The 18,942-nt window shown below is 41.6% G+C and overlaps 1 protein-coding gene across 2 annotated transcripts in view; it reads right to left on the bottom strand.

Annotated features, from left to right (window-relative positions):
* Positions 1-18,942, bottom strand: part of tanc1b (tetratricopeptide repeat, ankyrin repeat and coiled-coil containing 1b) — a 99,896-nt gene that overhangs the window by 12,160 nt on the left and 68,794 nt on the right. For both annotated transcript variants that reach the window (XM_030757757.1, XM_030757758.1), the window contains exons 8-18: positions 16,410-16,532; positions 14,077-14,358; positions 13,668-13,822; positions 10,417-10,648; positions 9,933-10,099; positions 5,633-6,240; positions 3,468-3,576; positions 3,147-3,269; positions 1,575-1,811; positions 1,253-1,438; positions 543-621 (exon numbers count right to left, since the gene is read on the bottom strand). In XM_030757757.1, the coding sequence (XP_030613617.1) occupies positions 543-621; positions 1,253-1,438; positions 1,575-1,811; positions 3,147-3,269; positions 3,468-3,576; positions 5,633-6,240; positions 9,933-10,099; positions 10,417-10,648; positions 13,668-13,822; positions 14,077-14,358; positions 16,410-16,532 (2,301 nt within the window). The remainder of the gene's footprint in view (positions 1-542; positions 622-1,252; positions 1,439-1,574; positions 1,812-3,146; positions 3,270-3,467; positions 3,577-5,632; positions 6,241-9,932; positions 10,100-10,416; positions 10,649-13,667; positions 13,823-14,076; positions 14,359-16,409; positions 16,533-18,942) is intronic.

The following is an 18,942-nucleotide window of genomic DNA, read 5'->3' as shown; positions in this document are numbered from 1 at the left end:
TCTCCTTTTCTGACTTTATGAGATTTCCTGCAGCAGCACGTGGCTTTTTGCTCCGTCTCCTCAGTCACTTTCAAATGAACTGCCCCTCAGAGAGAAGGACAAATGTTTAAGAAGTCCAAAAGAACCTTTCATAAAACCTATTCCACCTTCTAAATGCAAATGGGGCTAGCAACATATGAAACAAACTGTGGACTCCAAACTGTTGTTTTACCATAGAGCACCCAAGGGAATCCTGTTCCTACAATTCAGAGAGATGATTTTAAAAATGAGGATTTTTGAAAATAATGCACGGACTGAATTCCAAGCAGTAAGTAATGCTTTTACCAGAAAGTACAGCACAGGAGGACTTACAACAGCCATTAAAATGCACACACATTTGGGTTGAGCGACCTCTGCATCTAACAGAGAGCATTACTGTGGAGAGCACAGATACAGGACTTTCCACTGCAGCATTCAATTATAGCAGAGTGGTTCAGAATGCAAAAACAGCTGGTGATAGTACAAAAGAGCCGTGTAACGCAAAATGATTGATGAGAACATACCTGTCTCTCCCCACAGAGTGTCATGACTATCAATTTGCACAGCATGCTCATTATTCAACGCCAGCAAGCCTCTCACAACCTGCCAAAAAAGAAACTTAGATTAATGGCGTGCTGGTTCAGCAGGGGAAAAAAAAATATCAAATGAACCTTTAAGAGGTTACAGTATACAAAATGCTCATTTTAAAGCATATCAACAATAAGCAGGGGGAGATCCAATAGTTCAACTTTAATAGGGTCTCGATCTGCATACAGGTTGACTTCTTTGGCCCAGTTATGATATTCTAATCCAGGGCTTGGGATCCAATTCCAGCTAACGAGGAAGCCAAACTGAACCTTGAGTCTACAGCTCACCTGGGCAGCTGAAGGTGCTGCACTGTTATCGATTGTGAACCTACATGCAATGCTGAACAGCAATTCTGGCTTTAAGTCATAAGCACAGAGAACACCGTGTGCTCATTTTTTATGTATCGCTCCTTCTGATCTTTGTAAAAAAAAAAAAAAATCTTCACAGAATGTTGTGGTGAAAACATGCAGGAAAGAAAAGGTTTTTCTTTCTGGAGTGGAATTTTTGCAGTTTACAGTAAAGTATGTGTTTTGCATGTGCGCATTTTCTTTTGAATACATTTATTTTGTAGCAAGTTACAGTGCATTTGTTTCCATGTGTGCGGGGGCTTCATGTGTCAGGTAAAACATATGCATGTCAGTCAGACCTGTGTGTGCCCCATGCTCGAGGCTGCAATCAAAGCCTGCTGCAAAGCTTTGCTCTTCAGAGAGCAGTCCTGCTGCTGCCCCTCAGCACTCCATTCTAGCTCCAGCAGGTACTGGATAATCTCAAGGTGTCCTCGTAGGGCAGCGTGGACCAGAGCACACTGGCCACTCTTATCTACATGATCAACCTGACAGAAATACAAGATTCTTGGTTTTAATCAACAGAAATTGCGAAAACATCTTAGGCAAATGTGCTGTATACAAAAGCTACAGTAGCCAGCTAGAAAGAAGGCAGCTGAGAGTCACAACATTAAAGATCCTCACCTTAGCTCCCTTTTTACAGAGCAGCATGACCTGTCCCAAATGTCCTGCAGCGGCTGAGAAGCAGAGCGGGCTCATCCCATTTTCAGACACAACATCGACGCTGGCGCCAAACTCGAGTAGCAGCGAGACAATTTCCTGGTGACCGAGGTGGCACTGGACACAAAGCACTGGTGCGTTGTTCAGGACTTCTGTGCGGTAATTCACGTTTGCCCCTCCCAGCATCAGGAGACGGCTTACCTGATCACACGAGCAAAAAAAATCTGGCGTTTGAAAGTTGATTTCAAAGTCTTACAACTTGTATTGTTTGAAAAGAAGTGTATTTTTTATTGCATGTAATGAATTGTATTGAATGAAATAGGAATTTAAAAAATTAAGTTTAAAAAAAAAAAAAAAAAATCAATAAAAAAAAATAATCAATAAAATCAGAAATATTATCCACTTTTGACTCATCTCCATCTAAACTGACCACTTCAGGTAGCAGCACAATTCTTTCTATTACTCATTTTATGGCTCATTCAGACCTCAGACCTCTATCCCCATTTTCAGATTTTCCACCAAGCAAAAAAATCAGATACCAAATAAAATGGCCAAATTCTAGTGAATGCAATTATGAAGTGTGGTATTTTCTTTCATTACAAGCAAATCAATAATAAAGGCTTAGTCAAACAGAACCAAAGAGTGAAATGAGTATTTGACGAAAGTGAGATGAAAGTGTGTGTCATTTGCTGGATCCTCTGTAGCATAAATTAACTACGATTCTCCACCCCACCCCACCCCACCTCCCCCTTCCCCGAGGACAGAACAAGGTCATTTTGTAAATGTCTGTTTGAGTAATATTACACATTTACACAATAACTCACAAACAGACACCAAGTGATGGAGCTCCCTCTGAAACAATAACACTAATGGCAAAGAAAAATGGAGGATAATTTTTCTTTAAGCCGGAATACATCATGCTGACATAATAGCCTTTCCAGGAAAGGCCAAAGGATCATCTCCCTTTGAAACATGACTAAAAAGTAGTATATGGGAAGTTTGTTCTTGTTCAAAGCTTATTAAGATTTACCCGTCAAATTATAATAAGACAAATTAAGAATATAAAATGATAGTGGTTAATAACAAAACATTCCCTGCATGGAGCAACAGTTGGGAATTAAAAGTAATTGAATTTCTTAAAAAATATGCAAGCCGTTGTTATCCCTGAGATGCATTTGCTTTAAAATGACCTAATCAGTGTATATAATAAGAAAATGACTATACTAGTCCAGATAAATTTAATCTAATATATATTAAGTGTTATGGAAATGTTGAAAAGTGGATTCATATATTAAAAGTAATAAAATGATGTGTGACCGTTTCCTATTCTGTCCCACTAACAATCAAAGAACCCAGGAAGCTTCTACACAGCCTTTCTATAAAAGCACGCTGTTGCATTTAAAATGCTAAAACCAGCACACGTAGGGATTTCAGGTTATCAATAATTAATTTCCATTTTTATCATCAGCTAATGAGCCCACTGTTCTGCATCCAACGCGCAGGACACAGAGGAGCAAATGTGAAGCAAAGGTTTACCTTGACATTAGGTGTGTAGAGGTTCCTCAGGGAGGCCAAGGCTGCAGAAAGGCCGTCAGTGCTGCAGCTTATCCACAGAGCCTGAAGGACACTGGATGACACGCCTGTCTTCTTACTCAGACCCTGCGCGCACACGTCGATGCATAAATGTATGAGCAAATACATAAACGCACATATGTAAAATCAGTGAATCTGAGTGGCATAAGCGGTCAGTGTTTCTGCCCAGACCTCATGGCTTGTCCTCTGAACACAGAAATTCCTGCAAGGGATGTATTTGAAATGAAGATGGCTGCATAGATAATGTAGGTTCCACAGCTATACCTTGAAGATGTGTGCTTTGAGTATGTGGTGTCCCAGCTCCATTGTCTGCTGCCGATTCAGTTTCCCCTCTTGGCGGGATAACATGAAAGCCATGAGAGCGTGACCGGTCCTGGGTTAGAAAACAAGAGAACAGATAGGACACTCACGCTGTCAACACTGGGAATGACTGTTCCTCTGCTTCAAATAACATGAAAGTGCTTATTCATTCTGGTGATGAGGAGAAGCTTGGCATTGTCATGGATAACTATTGTATTCTGGTGCTGGTGTGAATAAGCTAAAAATGTTTGGCAATGACCCTCTGAACAACAGGGGGGAGAGTGTCACTCAGCCACTAATTAATGCAGAACTTCATTAAAAGAGCATGCATGATTGCGAATCACTTTGATCTGGATAAAATCCTCTCTAGTTGTGCCCGGGCACAAACAGAGAGGCAGTGCAGCACGCTTTTGTCTCCCTGTGCCTCTCCTGTGCCAGACTACAAGCCTTTGTTTTTTTAATGATGGAGCTGGAAGGCTGTGAATGACCAGAATATGAAGCTCGGCTCTCATCCATTTGGAGGCATCACTGTGTGAACAGAGGTGAACAACAGGGAGGGAAAAAAAAAGTGACATCATTCAATTTATGAAGCGCGAGTGACTGAAATCTCTAATTCAGTTGTGGTTCCAGAATTCTCGCATGGCAACATGCAATATGTAAAATGTACAGGGCAATTTTTTTTTTCCTCACAAAGGACAAGATTTACTAAAACAGGGCAAATTAGTGTGAGGCTGCAAAAAAAAAAAAAAAAAACACTGATTGGGAGTCAGAAGTTATGCAGGTCAGCTACTAACAACGCACAAATTCATGAACACAGATGCAGCATTTCATTTTACCAGTGACCAATGCAAGGTGCCAAGAGCAGTGCAAATTAGTGGGTCACAAACAAGCAGATGAGGGAGCGAGTAATCCATTACCAACACTGGTGCAGCTTGTTATTTGAAATTTAACGATTATAATGCAGTACAAGCACATGTGAACAATTCGGACCAGGGAGAGGCAGTGGGAGGAGAATCGATATGTTCTGATACGAGTGTGAAGTCTGCAGTCAGGCATTTGAACTTGGATGAATCCTGACGGCTCCAGAGGAGCACAGGGTTTATCTACAGAGGTTCTGATTTATTACAAACAGTTTCACTGCATGAAAGTGGATTCGGTTTCTAAGAGGAGACCTTTTGAATATGTAGCAAGTCAGAACCAGGCTTCAAGCTAATGAATTTAGTGCAGCCGTGCCGCGTGTGCGTAAATGCGCGCATCACTCACGAGTTTTTTTTTGCACTCTGTGTGTTGCTGTGCGTATTTTTTCCCCTAAGTTAAAGGAAAAATTCTACCATGCAACAAGCCGACAGCAGCAAACAGGAGTCTAATGTTTCTGCAAAATCTCGAATTACATTCAGTGACACCTGAATGGCATTGCTGTAAGCTCCTGGCATTAATCTAACACTTCAACAGCTGTATTCTTACATTTCAAAACGTTAGGCAATAGATTCATTATGAGAGAGAAGAAGCCTCAAAGAAGCGAGACAGCCTCCATAAAATTTGATTTATGACGTTGCAGGGCTGTGTATGCAAACTGCTGACTCAAGACATTAGTTTACAAACAGAGGCTGTGGTGCAATCTGCAGTGTTTATTATGGACCGATCTCAGTGCAGACATGTGAAGAAAAACCTAAAACCCTGGAAATTTCTCAGCTTACTGTTACTGCCTCTAATACATCCATGGCCAACTATTCTCCCCTTCCTCTGACATCCTGTGTTAAATTCTGCTCTGCTGCATTAAAACTGAGGACTAGGGCTCTGCTTTAAACATTTTGGGTAAGAACTCAGTGACGATCTACAGGATGCATTTGGCACCATGCTTACAGCCGTCAGACACCGAAAACAACAAATTCAGAACCACACTCAGATCCTAAACTTCATGCACATGAAGACAGATTTATGGTTGATTCTTACCACATTATTCAGCAGCATTTTTTAAAAAAAATTTCTACTGTCCCACAGCCTTATTTGGGTGGCATTTTAAGAACATTTTCTAAATGCATTACAAACTATAGAAGCATTACAAAAGCCCACATTCCTAAAGGAGAGCTGCTAAGTTGTTGCATTAGCTTACAAAGCAGAAAACTGACCTGGGGTCACAGAGGAAGTCTGTACTCTCTCCATCAGCTCTCCACACCAGCCACTCTCTGAAGGAGGGGTGACAAAACATGCGCGTCTTGTCCCGCCGTTTGATGAGAAAGCAGGAGAGCAGCTCCACACGTTGCTGAAAGTCCTCCCATGGTAGCTCCCCTTGGACGAAGCCCGCGTTGATGGCGTTGAACAGCTGTTCGTCAGTCAAGGGGTGCAGTGAGGCAAGCGCCACATTGAGGATTGGCAGCGAGCGCTCAAAGGCCGAATTGGTCATGAATTTCATGTTGCACTGTAACTGGTACAGTTCAGCCAGTGAAACAGGCACGACTTTATAACTGGCACTTTTGATCACAAGGTGGCCTCTCTCAAACAGATCCAGGGTGAGTTTGAGATACAGGTAGGACCCTTGGCTGCGGGAGATCAGGTGGCTACTTAGCTTGCTGACTGTGATGGGATCGGCCTTGCCATTCAGGCTAATATTGTTAATGATATCCTTGCTGCTGTTGATACGATACTGGATATATGCATTGAGGTCATTGCTGATCTCTTTGTTGTCAGCAAAGTCATCCAGGGAGATCTTGGAGAAGGGCAGGAGGCTGGTGATCTCCTATTGAAGACAAGAAAAAGACAGACAGTGTTATATTGCACCATTAATATGTCAATACATGAAAAATAAATCATTTTGTACTTAGTTTCTGCATGATACAGCCAGTTATATCACTCATTACCACAGCCAACAAATACAAAAATTATAGCCATTATTTGCATCTTGAGTTGCCATTTGGAAGAAGAAAAAAACGAATCTGCTTGTGTACGTTTATTATCAGAGGAGTTTCATTGAGCAGTGGGGAAACGAGCATGCTGAGGTATCAGGCCAAAGCAGACACTTGTTACTGTTCGAAATGTGGCTATGAGGAAAGCAGGAGTGGGGAAACGGAGTATTAAGAGGCAGGGGATGGATGGGATGGTAGCTAGCAGGCAAGCAGAGGTCTGAACCGGAGCTCACATTTCAATCTATGTCCCAGGGGTGGGAGAAATCAATGCACCTTAATCCTCCAATCCTCTGCCTGTCTGAGGCTAGAGAAACATTGCCTCAGCGAGATAACATTTTTTCCTCTTCCTCATCACGAGAAGGCAAAGCAAACAGACACATACACACAAGCACATGTATCCACACATGCACAGACTCAATAAAGCATACTGAACATAATCCACAAGGGGGGTGGGGGGGGTGGGGTGGGGTGGGGGGTGCAAACAACACCCTCAGAGATTGTCCAGATATTAGTCTAGCAAGCAAGGGCCAATATATCGAACCCTTCCCTCCAAGGCGAGATCCTATTTGTCTGTTCGAAGCGCAAAACAATACCATGACAATTTCATCTCTATGCACAACTCTGGTTCTGTGGCTGCAAATAAGGAGCATTTCATGACTTTGTATTTTCTGGCCTCAACAATGCTATCTTGATTATTCTTACGTGATTCATTTCGGCTATGCCTCGAGTTAGTCGGGCAGCAAAATAGATAAGCTTTATTCATTCACTGAGATCTCTTTTGAAAGAGCCACCTGAGAACGAACAACAAGAACGCAGTGTGCACATATAATATTAGAAATATGAGCCAGCTAATCAATCAGTTAGTGCTAGTAATTTCAGCTAGGTTGCAATGTACACCAAAGAGTTTTAGAGTTTGTATTGAAAGCTTAGATAGCAAAGCCCAATAAACACAGACACAGGTTTCCTGATGGCTTTTACATACCAATGATGGCCAAAATATTCATATGAAGTGAATGTAACCGCCGTGTCCAGGAAAACTTTTTTATAGTTCTAATAACTTTTGGAAGAAGTAGGAATAATCATCATCGTCATGATCATCATCATCATCAGCAGCTCATATTTGAAGAGGACTGACAACTGTCATAATTTAAAAAAAAAGCAAAAAAGTACATATTAGCAGAAAACATTAGCTGTGTAAAAAGCAATTTTTTTATTTAAGCGTCGATGCATCACAGTATTTTTACATACATTTTATCTCTCTCTTTAATTTAAGCACAGTGTATTAAGTTATAGTGGAATGTCTTCTGTTTATTCTGTTACTATTTAGTAATATAGTGTGCTATCATTTTGTGCCATTGTATGTGGTTGCACTTATTTTAATCCATGTTTTCAATCTGAATTCTGTTTTCAACATTTGTAATATTTCCTGTTAGTGTTTTTTCAACCATTTCCTATGTTTTGAGCAAAGAGGTGGACTTGGAGGTTAAAAAAGCACATGAGGACATATGATGAGGTTCAGCTGCCACAGACAATCAAATTTATTAAAACTCAATTAACTGACTTAAGTTATATTTTTGGAAAATAAGACATTTCATTCAGTTACTAATACATTTTTCAGTGCAATTAAAGGGAGCTTACTGAACATGAACACAGGAGCCTGATTTTAAAAAAGGCTTTTTTTAAAACAAAAACAAAAACAACAACAACAACAACAAGAGTCAGATGGACGTAGAAGTTTTTGCATGTGAAGCCTTCACATTAAACTCAGAGGACTGTCAACAGTGCCAATTGATTTATTACTGTAGACAACTGTTGCACTCAGCTCCACACACACACACACACACACACACACACACACACCAAGAACAAATATCCAATCATTAAATAATGCAGCCTTGTTGTTGTGGCTATCCTTGCTTTGGCAGTCTCCAGGTGGCTAAATGTCAGGCTAGCAAATTCACAAACACCTTTTCATTAAAAACTGCTTCACTGATCACATTACAACATATATGCGGCGGTGTAGTTTAAATGCCTTACTGTGAGTGCAGTCACCTGGGACATTCAAAAATCTTTTCATGCTGTAAACTGTTTCTGACACATTAACAGAAGTGCATAAGAGGTGAATACAAAATATCAGTGTTGCAATATATTGATTTACCCTGCTGAGAGGATCTTGCCTGAATTCCAAATGACTGGAGCTGAATTCACTATATAGTACAGCGCATACTGATGCACAACACTCAAGGCCTGGCTTCTGACTGAGCATTAATAACATAAATTCTAGGCGTCAATCAGCAACCACATTATTATCCAAGGCTCAGTGTTTTTTTTTCCCCCCAGAAAGTTTTCATGCAGTTCATCAGTAGTGTCAAAGCCTCAGCTGTCACCAGAGTGAATTCTATACAAGTCCGTAGCATTTCTGTAAATGGTCATCCTGGTGTCAGCTAAAAATGACTGACTCATCTCTCTCCTGCCCTGCAGGTCATGTATCTCAATTCTTTCTTGAATGTTGCTGGATATGCTTGACTTTGCAGCGAGTAGAATATGACAGCCAGGAGCACCTCAGGAAACACTTGTCAAAATGTGCAGGGTCTGATGTCAGTGAGTGAGCATCTCAGGAGGTGACAAGCACATCCAGCTAGACATTTGTTACATTCTACAATGATTTTTCTTCCCAGGGTTGTCACAATGTCAGATTTTCACAACGTGATTATGACCGTCAGAAGAATTGAAGATATACCAATATCAAATATCCCAGTCAAAATCATCAATAAATGTATTTTATAGTGTTTCATTAGCTGGGACACTTAACACAGGGGCAATGTAAACTGGGTAGGTGCAGGAAGGCTGCTGGCTAGAAGTGGTAAATAAGTGAACACTTAGATGTAACTGCACAAATATACGGTAAGACTCCCTATTGTATTTAATAAGGAAAAACACTACTTAGGATGACCATATCTCATTCAGTTTGCATACAAAATTTGAAAAACTGACAAAAGTTTGGAGCGTCCAAACTTTTGACTGGTACTGCGCTGTATCATGGTAAGCGTTAGCTCAGAGCACTTGGAAAGCAGAGAGGAAAGGATAAGAGCAGACAAGAAACCGGTAATTAAGTTAAGAATCAAGCCCTCGACAGCTCGCCTGCATCCAGTGCTTCACTCAGCAGCGTAGCAGTCAAACTGCACCTGTGTGAGCGACTTCATTGTGAGAAGTGAGTCTGAGTGTGTGAGAGAAGCAGCTGCAGCAGAAACAGAAAAGTGAATGCCATTAGCGGTAGTTACTTTAATCAGCCATAAAGGGTGCAGATAAGCCAAGTAGTTACTGAGAGAGAAGAGAGAGAAACTGAGAAAGTAGGTCTGGAACCATAACTCTGCACTGGACTGCTTCACTCAAACTAAATGTGTGTTTTTAATGCAATAATGAGTCGTTCATTTTTAATCATCACCAGTTTAGTGTGACATCCTTAAGCGTGACTATTCTGCCATTTGAACAAGTTCAGCGCCGTGCTTTGTAGGTTCTCGCTTACCACTAAGTTGACCCGCACAGTGACCACCAGTTTAAGCCAGGATGGGAACTTGGCAATGATTTTTGTGATGAAGGAAGCAATGGTGTCTCCATAGTCTGGTTTGTGGAACTCAGCTTCATTCAGCCCATCTATTAAGATTATGTAGTCGTCTTCTGGAATTCTTCGCTCTGCAAACACATTCACAAAAAACAACAATGGTAGGACAATGTGCACTGAGATAAGGGTCCTAACAGTATTAGGTAAACTATTTTATATTCTATGTAAACCTGCCTGATTACTGTCAAGATTATCTGCCTAACTGCAACTATGGTTCCGAGGGGGTTTTGTTTTACATGCAGAGGTCCCATATGACCTACAAACTACTGACACTACAACTCCAGACCAGCACAGTTTGTTTTTTGGAGATCTCCTGGGTAGCATGCAACCACAGCAATATAAAGCCTACAAAAATTAAGTACTGCAGTAAAAGACTATAGTGTTTTACCTTTCCGAAGGTTGGCTAACGGTTCCAGGACTCCCCTCCGGAAAGCGGCCATGGGGTCTTGGACACAGGAGCGCAGACTGAGCATGCTCTGGAGGTGAGGCTCTTTCAGCAACAGCTCCCGGTATGCACTTAGCTGATGCGCTCTGCACAGAAGGGCTGCAATGCTGTGCACAAATTCTGGCACCAAGCAAGTGTACGTGTTATCTGCCTGGCAATAATGATAAGCCACCACCTGGAAGATGAAGAAACAAGAAGAAATACAAGGCACTGTTTTTGAGAATTAAGAAGAATTAAAAAACACAATTCACTGGTTGTTATGCAAAGCTGGGTACATTCATTTGTTGACTAAAGCCTCCACCCCCCCAAAAAAAACCACATATACATATAATCTCTTGAATGTTTAAAACATGATTTTATCCATCCTATTTCACACAGAAGGGATGATGAAGAAATTGGGTAATGTCTGACCACCTCAGAAAAGCTATAAAAAGAAGTGAGCAGATCCCAGGTGGAGATCTAAAAAAAAGAATCTTCTGTACCTGAGCAGGTTGCTGCAGCATTCAAAGGAGGTCTGATTTAAAAGGAAAGAGGAGGGACAGAGGTGGAGAAGACGAAAAGTGAAATTCCCTCAGGCTATATGACTGTACTAATTACAGTCCAACCTGGAGGAGCTGACACACTTCCAGGGCCACAGGAGGAGGAGCAGGTGATCGGTTCTTCTGATGGCTCAACCTCAGCTGTGGCTGCTGCTTAGTGCTTCATGAAAAATGATAACCGGCTTCTAGAAAAGTGACCGACTAAAGCCTCAGTGTATGAAACTAACATTTAGTTGTGTTTTGCATTAAATGTTTTGGACCCAGACTTTTCCCAAGTTACACCACACAGATCTAAATGTGTATGTATATGTTTTTCTTTTGTAATTATTGACATATAATTCACATGTCCTAATAAAGCCACCACAAAACCTGATGCAAATTAGGAAAGAGGCAGGTAAGAAAGAGCCTTAAGACTTATAAAGGTATAGCAGAACTACCTGGATCTAGACTGTCAGTCCTTAAGTCGGAAACTGGATTCAGTAAGGACAATATGTTTCAGTCTTTTCGGTCAGTTTTTGCATCACTGGAATTGTGGGCTTCATCAGAAACATGGTATAACAAAGCAACAGAGGGAAGCTATAAAATAATGGGCATTCAATATAGTAAACTCAAGCAACCTGCTGTGTACATGAATACAACTCTTATTAAGCACCCTGCTGAAGTGACGACTTAGTTTAGTATACAAGTCACGCAGACTACTGCCTCATCAATGAGCAATACGAATCTCAACACATGATGATGCAACGCTCTGCAGTCAGCCCTCAGTAGTTGATCTGCTGGCAAAACAATAAATGCATTTTCAGAAATGATACCTAGAGGCATGTCTCAATAACGAGAATAAGGCATAAAGTGTAATCGCCGCAGTGCTCCTGTTATGAGACCACTTTTAAATCAATGATTAAAAAGCGCTGGCAGAATTTGACAGAAGCTGTTCAGCGTTGCATCACACATCACAGGAACAGAGCCCCCTGTGAAGGCGCCTATTGGAAGCACTTTTCACCATAATTGGCTCAAGAGATATTGCTTGAGTTTCACAGACATTTACATGAACCTCACTGTATTACGCTAGCTGTCTGGTGCATGAACTGCCCCATTGACAGGGTCACTAATTAGGAGGCATCCCTGACAGGGTAAGAGTATTAAATCCTAAAGGAGTTAGAAGGACAACAGGTTGTAATCAGTACCATTAAAGACAGCAGAATCAGCAGCAGTTGCCACATCCAGTGAAAAGGTCCTTGAGAAAGTTGCCACCCATTAAATTACCCTACAACCTGCCAACCCAACACTATTAAAATCAAATGCTAAATACTATAGCGGATCACCGATCTTCTCTGAAACACAGTAACTCCCAATCATCTTTATTAGAACTGCCAGTAGGCAATAGCAGTGCTACAGGCAAAAACTGCACACAGCTAGTCAGCATGCAGTAAGAGTAGAATGTTTTAAAGTGGGATGCTGAGGAGTTGTGCGCCCACTTAACAGATCTGACAGAGAAAGATGTGCAGAAATATGCTCAATGTCTGGTATGCATGTTTGCTTATTTTTGTTTTTTTTTTTTTGCAGCCAACTTGGTCACAGACAAGTGGTAACAATATTACTGACAGTGTGGGGGAGTAACAGAACACATGTAACGGTGTTACAGTGCAGTACTTTATAGCCTAACACAAGCAAACATTTAATCTTCTTCTAAACAGCGTTTACAGATAAATGTCACATAAAGGCAGCGTTTACAATTTTTTGCAATCTTTATTACACCAGAAATATCAACAGATGGAATATTCATCTGTCAATAAAAATAAGCACACCCTCGTCCTCAGAAGTCAGTAATGCTCCATACTGACTTCTGGGGGTATGAGGAGCTTTATCATGTTCAAACATTTACTAGTTCAACATTTGGACAGGTGGCCTTACAGTAGCTTTAAGCAGCCTTTGATATGATGCACCATTCATAGTTGAGCCAGAAATGGAAACCAACCCGTAATTAATTGGTAATAGTGCCTTACTCGTCAGTATTACAGATAACTGCCAAGACAAATGGTGCTGGTATTTGAAGTTTGTAAATTCCCAACAGACTTCTAATATTGATGAAGCTGCCTCCGTCATCCTGGTTGACGTCGGTGTGTGTTTACATTGTGTACTCTCAGGTCATGGCTGAGAGGGCAAAATATTCCAAAGTGTGGGCTCACTGTGGGTTGCTGCTCCCCGAGGAGGTTCTAATCACTGACAATTAATCTGTAACCAACCATTATTGTTATATATAGTTTATGCATCATTTAACAGAGTATATCACCGTTATCTGTAGACATTATTAAAGGGGAGTTTCAGAAGACAGACTGAAGCTGTTGTTGAGGCACTCGTAGCACAAAACCTCAGACCCTTTTTGCTGGATTTTCTTTGTTTTTTAAGAAGAAACAACACATCGATCCATCCATCAAAAGAAAAAAAAAAAATCTGACTGTTGAAAATTGTTGAAATGACTTTTTTGATTCAATGCGCACAGCCACACTTTTTTTCCCCAAGTGAACACCACCATAATCAGTGTAGTGTTTTGGGGTTTGTTTTCCTCTCAAAAAGCTTTAAAGATTTTTGATTTCTGCTTCTTTGTCACTGTGATTTCTCTTGACTGCTGACACACAGTAATGGCTAAAGTCATACCTTCGCAGCCAGACGTTTGACAGCCTCCTCCCTGTGCCGCTGCATCTCAGGGGTTCCTGGGCAACTGTTGGTCCTCAGTGTGTTGGCAGCGCTGGATGGTGGAGTGGGCTGTGGGGGCTGGCTGAGAGGAAGTTCTGTGCTTTGTCCTGGGCCAGCTGGAAGACGCACACATTGTCACGAATATATATGAAGTTATTACATAAATATAAACAAACATCTTTGTATCTTAGCATTATGTTAGCGTTGATAATATTGGTTGTGTGTGTGTGAGGGCATTTTAACATTAGTCAATGACTTCCCTCCCACACTTTGCAGGCTAATATTGAAATGAAAGAATAAGAGAACATTAGCTAAACACACACAGTTAATGAAGTGCTCACAACCAAAGGTGAACACTAAATCTAATTACTTTTAGGGGAGGCACTGGGGCTGTTGGAGGCGATCTGACGCATGCGCCCTCCGTGGCAGCTCAGCGCCACAAGCCGGGAGATGATGGCCGTCTTCCCATATCCCACGCTGCCCACCACTACAGCGCCGTGGTTTTCGGCGGACTCGCCGGCCTTCAGGACATCTTCCAGATGCCGAAAGAGCCAATCTCGGCCCACAAACACAGAGTCTGTGGTGATGCTGGGAACCTCAAACAGCAATGGCTTGAGCATGATATCCACAGGTTTGTAGGGAGCAAAACGCGCTAGGGAAAAGGAAAAGAAATGAAACCGATTAAAACTGTTTACTCTGCTTCTGTCAGAGAGCAGTTTTTTTTTTTTTTCTTTTCATGTCACCAACAACTTAAAGTTTTCCTTCCTTTAAATGCTGGCAACTTCACCATGATAAATAGCTAGTTCTCCCATACAGTCAAACCTGGAAACACTGCCATGCAACTCGGTGCCAATTTTTAACAAAATGCTTTGAGCATCTCACTCAATTTGTCTTTCCAGAAGGTGCAACAACACACTGAACACTGAAGAGGATACATTTTCCTTTAAGTGGAATCACAGTGAGTACGGACTTAAAAGAGGATGCTTATCTGGTCTACATCAGCACTAATTAGATCTCATAACACTTGTTAACTAACATGACTGCATTACTGCTACCTCTAGTTCTAATGCTCTTTCTAACCCTACAACTGCAATTTTTTTCCACCTTGTGAGCCTGCCTGCGTTCACAGACACATGTATATTGTTATGAGAGGGGAAGTTTTAAGTACATTTGGCAGGTGTTTATATTAGCAGGTGTTGTCTCTTTCTGTTTCTAGGGCCCTAAAATGGAACCGAAGAGTGAACGAGCTGGTGACGAGCCGCTTGAAATAATCACTGCCTACTACACTACTGGCAAAACAATATAGTTAACTTCATCTTGAATGAAAAGAGCACCAACAAAGCGCAGTTTGAGTATTGACAGGAGCTAGAAAGAGAGATATTTCTCTTTTATTAGGCTCTCTTTATTGGCTCCCCTGAGCTTCAATTCTCTCTGCATATAAAGCCCTTAATGACCATGATTTGCTTTCTCAGTATCCAAAACCGGAATGGCAAGCAGATCCTTAATCAGCTTCACTCCTGTGGAAACAGCTGCCTGTTTGGATTTGGAAGGCAGACCCAATCCCTAATTTTAAGATTAACCTCTTAAACTTTTAGAATCTTACAGATCAAGCTTGCTCAGGTAATGTCTGAATCACTCCTTAGTTATTATGCTGCTACAGGCCTTTGCTTTTGAGAGGCCTCCCATGATGCACTGACATCCTCGGCTCTTCTCTCTTCCACTGTTCATGCATGCCAGTTTGTGTGCTCCCTCTCAGTGACATAATCACTGGCTCTGTATATATACTGATGAGTGAATGATTGTAGCATTCATGTTAAATGAAAGAAAAAACAGACCTATGTCTAACTGGGATTTCAGTGTTAGTAAAAGGTAAACTTCTGCAGATTAATTCACTCCACTCCAGTCTGAGCTTTGACAGCGACTTTATGAATGAGGAAATGGATCGGGGTGTCATACGGCTGGTTCAGGTGCAGCAGCAGATACAGGTATTTTTTTTCCACCGGTAAAGTTGGTGTCACACACACCCAAATACCATCTGCCATATGTTTATATTCAGTTTTGGTCTTCTTTTTTAGAAAAAATTACAGATTGTTTAAGGCTGTCCTGTATGTATTCATGCATTCAGAACAAAAACCCGGTCTGAATAGGCCACATTTTGTTGTGTGCACAAAAACTAAACCACTAACATGATGCTTCTGTATCAACTTCATGCTTGAAGAGGAGTGAAAATGGAAGAGGACACATTTAAAAGGAAGACTAAATAGTCTGAGTATATCCACTGATGACTTATTCAGTAATTCATGTTCCCATGAAATATTTAATCTGCGGGATTTCTCTCAGCGACACGAAGGATTCAAAACACATAAAGAAGATAAAGTTGGCTGAGGGGAAAAAAAATGGCATGATTTATAAGGCAGGGGAAAAAAAACCCTGACAGACAGGTTTTTGAGGATAATGTTAATTCCCATCAATGCTGCATTGTTTACACTGCAGCATGCAAGTATTTGAACAGTTTTGTTTTTTGGCTCTGCACTCAGGCATGCTACTTTGGAAATTATAGAACTACTGATAGACTGGCCATTAATTTCAGGGTTATTCAGAGCCATCCCACATCATTCGGGGCTATGTACTGCAATATTTTTCCTGTTTGTTCTACAAATCTCTCTCCTGAGTACCTACAGCAATAATGAATAGCTCAGTCACCTTTAGAGTCCTGAGGGGGCCTTCCTCCCGTATTATGCCAGGGTAGGCGAATGGATGTCCGCAGGGGGGTATTTCGCTGCTCATCAAGAAAGCTCAGGTCTTCAAGCTTTGTGGAACTGGTGGCTGGAGACAGAGAACACACACACACACACAAAATGAAGCAGACAGTCACAGTACCCTTTGAGCGGATTTGTCATAACAGCCACAAAGAGTAAGACAGAAACACACACTAGAGTAAAATCCTGTGGCACTTATGCCATGTCTCAGAGCAGATGAGTGAAAAAAGAACAAAGCCAGTGTGCTGTGACATTTGCAGGGGCAGTGTGAGCTGCTACCAGCATATACTGTGGCAGGAAGAGTAGCAGTATTCTAAAGTCAAGACCAATATGCACCGTTTCTCTTTGATTTGAGCTGACAGCTAGACACGATATAGCAGTGAGAGGTCCATCCCTACCAACACCCCTGCAAGGCTGTACAGAGAGGGCGGATTACCTTTACCTTTCATAAAACTGCAGTGAATTATAGAAATGTTCCACTGCAGGTTTGGCACTCATCACTGTCAATCTCCGAGACATACGGGTGTAATCTCAGCGCTATCATGTAGAACAAGCTACAAACCCTGTAAGTCAGTAAACATTTAAGTACAAGTTTATCCTCTTCCATCTTGAAAAATGATACAAACCAGATCCCAACTTGGATGTTATGAAGTTCAATTCTATTGAGATTTCATTAGAATTTAGATTCATTTTGAAGCACAGAGAGTACAAGTCTCAAAGCAGGTGCTGTTTTCCATCCCCAAACACAGGACATCATGAAACTGCAATCTACAGATAAACCACTTGATGAGCCAAAGCAACTCAGCTTTTAGTTTGAAGAATATGACACAATCTGTTAACATAATAAAAATGTGCATTGGTGCGACGAGGCATCTCCTCCGATTGCTGCTCATTTTTCAAAAATGCTATCACGATTGTGATCCACGCTCTCTTGGGCTCAGTGAAGAGCAGAATCAAAGCCTCTCTTCTCTTCTTTATCAACCTCAGCTGGGAAAGACTGTCACAAACACTCATGTGCTCACTTCACTCCCTCTCTCCTTCACTCGGTCGCTAACTTGCTCTCCGGAATGTCCCACTAATTAAAACCCGTCTGCTGGCAACGGGAACTGAGGAAGCTGCCATCAATACAACTTTGACTGGAAGCAGGGCCCGATGTTACTTTTACTGCAGTGGATTGTGCATTCACAAACATCGACACTGGGTAAAGTCTAAGCAAAAGCAAACACACATGATCTGGAAGACCTTTTGGTGTAAAGCATTGCCACCTTTCATCACCTACAACTACTTACATCTAAGAGCAAAGCCAGGAAGGATGATGGGAATTCTCAAAGCCCTCTCCTTCTCCCCAGTAAAGAAATACTTGGGAAAGCATACAGTCAAGTAGGCAGGGGTCTCAGCTAAATCTCTGGAGAGAGCTCCCAGTGGACGAGGGCACAAAAGCAATTCCTCTACCCCAGTGCACCCATGCCTGCACTCTGGCAACTGAGCAGTGTGCTTGGCTGCTTCCTCTCTAGTGTTCAGCCAGTCACAGCACCCACAGCATTAAGCACTTGCTAAATGAACGCAATGCTTTCCAACAGAGCATCACCCTCCCTGCAATTTTAACACGTATGCGTACATCATCTCTGTCCACACACACACACACACACACACACACACACACACACACACACACACACACACACACACACACACACACACACACACACACACACCTTGGTATGCAAGCAGCAGAGGGGGAAATTGAGAGCATTAGAGGAAATATACATGGAAAACCAAGATATTCAGTTCGTAGAGGTTGATTAAAGTTCGTTATCTAATGGCTGCCGTATTAATCAACAATCCAGACTGGAGAAAAAAAAAAAAAAATGAAGCAGAAAAGCTGTAGAATCAGAAATGAGTATAACAAAGACATCACATGGATTTTGTGGGAGGTATGGACAAGACTCAGGAAGAAAAGAGAAAAACCAGCTTTATGCAGCAAATCGCCACTAAATCCTAATACTGACATAAGATGTCCGTCTGTATTTCCCCCTTCCCTTTCCTTCTTCGTTTTGCACAGAACAAAGAATGGCACGGTGAAGCTTTATTCAACAGACACGTCTGAGGGTAATACTAAATTTGACTTGCATAGGTACTTGTAATGCATACACTCCATTCACGTCTGTGGCAGATAAAGCACCTGGCACCATAACTACATTTCCTTTTGTTGAGTCCTATCGCCTGTTATCGACCCCCCCCCCCCCCCACAAGGCCAAGAATTCCCACATGATTCCTCCTTATCCCTCAAATCCTCTTCTTCATTTCTTCTCCTCCCTTTACTCTGAATTCCCTCCTATTCTTGCACACCTCTACTCATTGATAAAACATACATATGATACCTTGAAGCCTGTGCTTGCAGTGACTTTGAAGCTGCACAAATGTGTCAAGATTGTATTCTGATGAAAATGGGATTCTTTTTTCCTCAGGCAGATCTG

The sequence above is a fragment of the Archocentrus centrarchus genome, chromosome 21 (genome assembly GCF_007364275.1).
Source record: "Archocentrus centrarchus isolate MPI-CPG fArcCen1 chromosome 21, fArcCen1, whole genome shotgun sequence".
Classification (NCBI taxonomy): Eukaryota; Metazoa; Chordata; class Actinopteri; order Cichliformes; family Cichlidae; genus Archocentrus; species Archocentrus centrarchus.
Note: the sequence above shows the minus strand (reverse complement) of the source record. Positions and strands in the feature narration are given on the sequence as shown.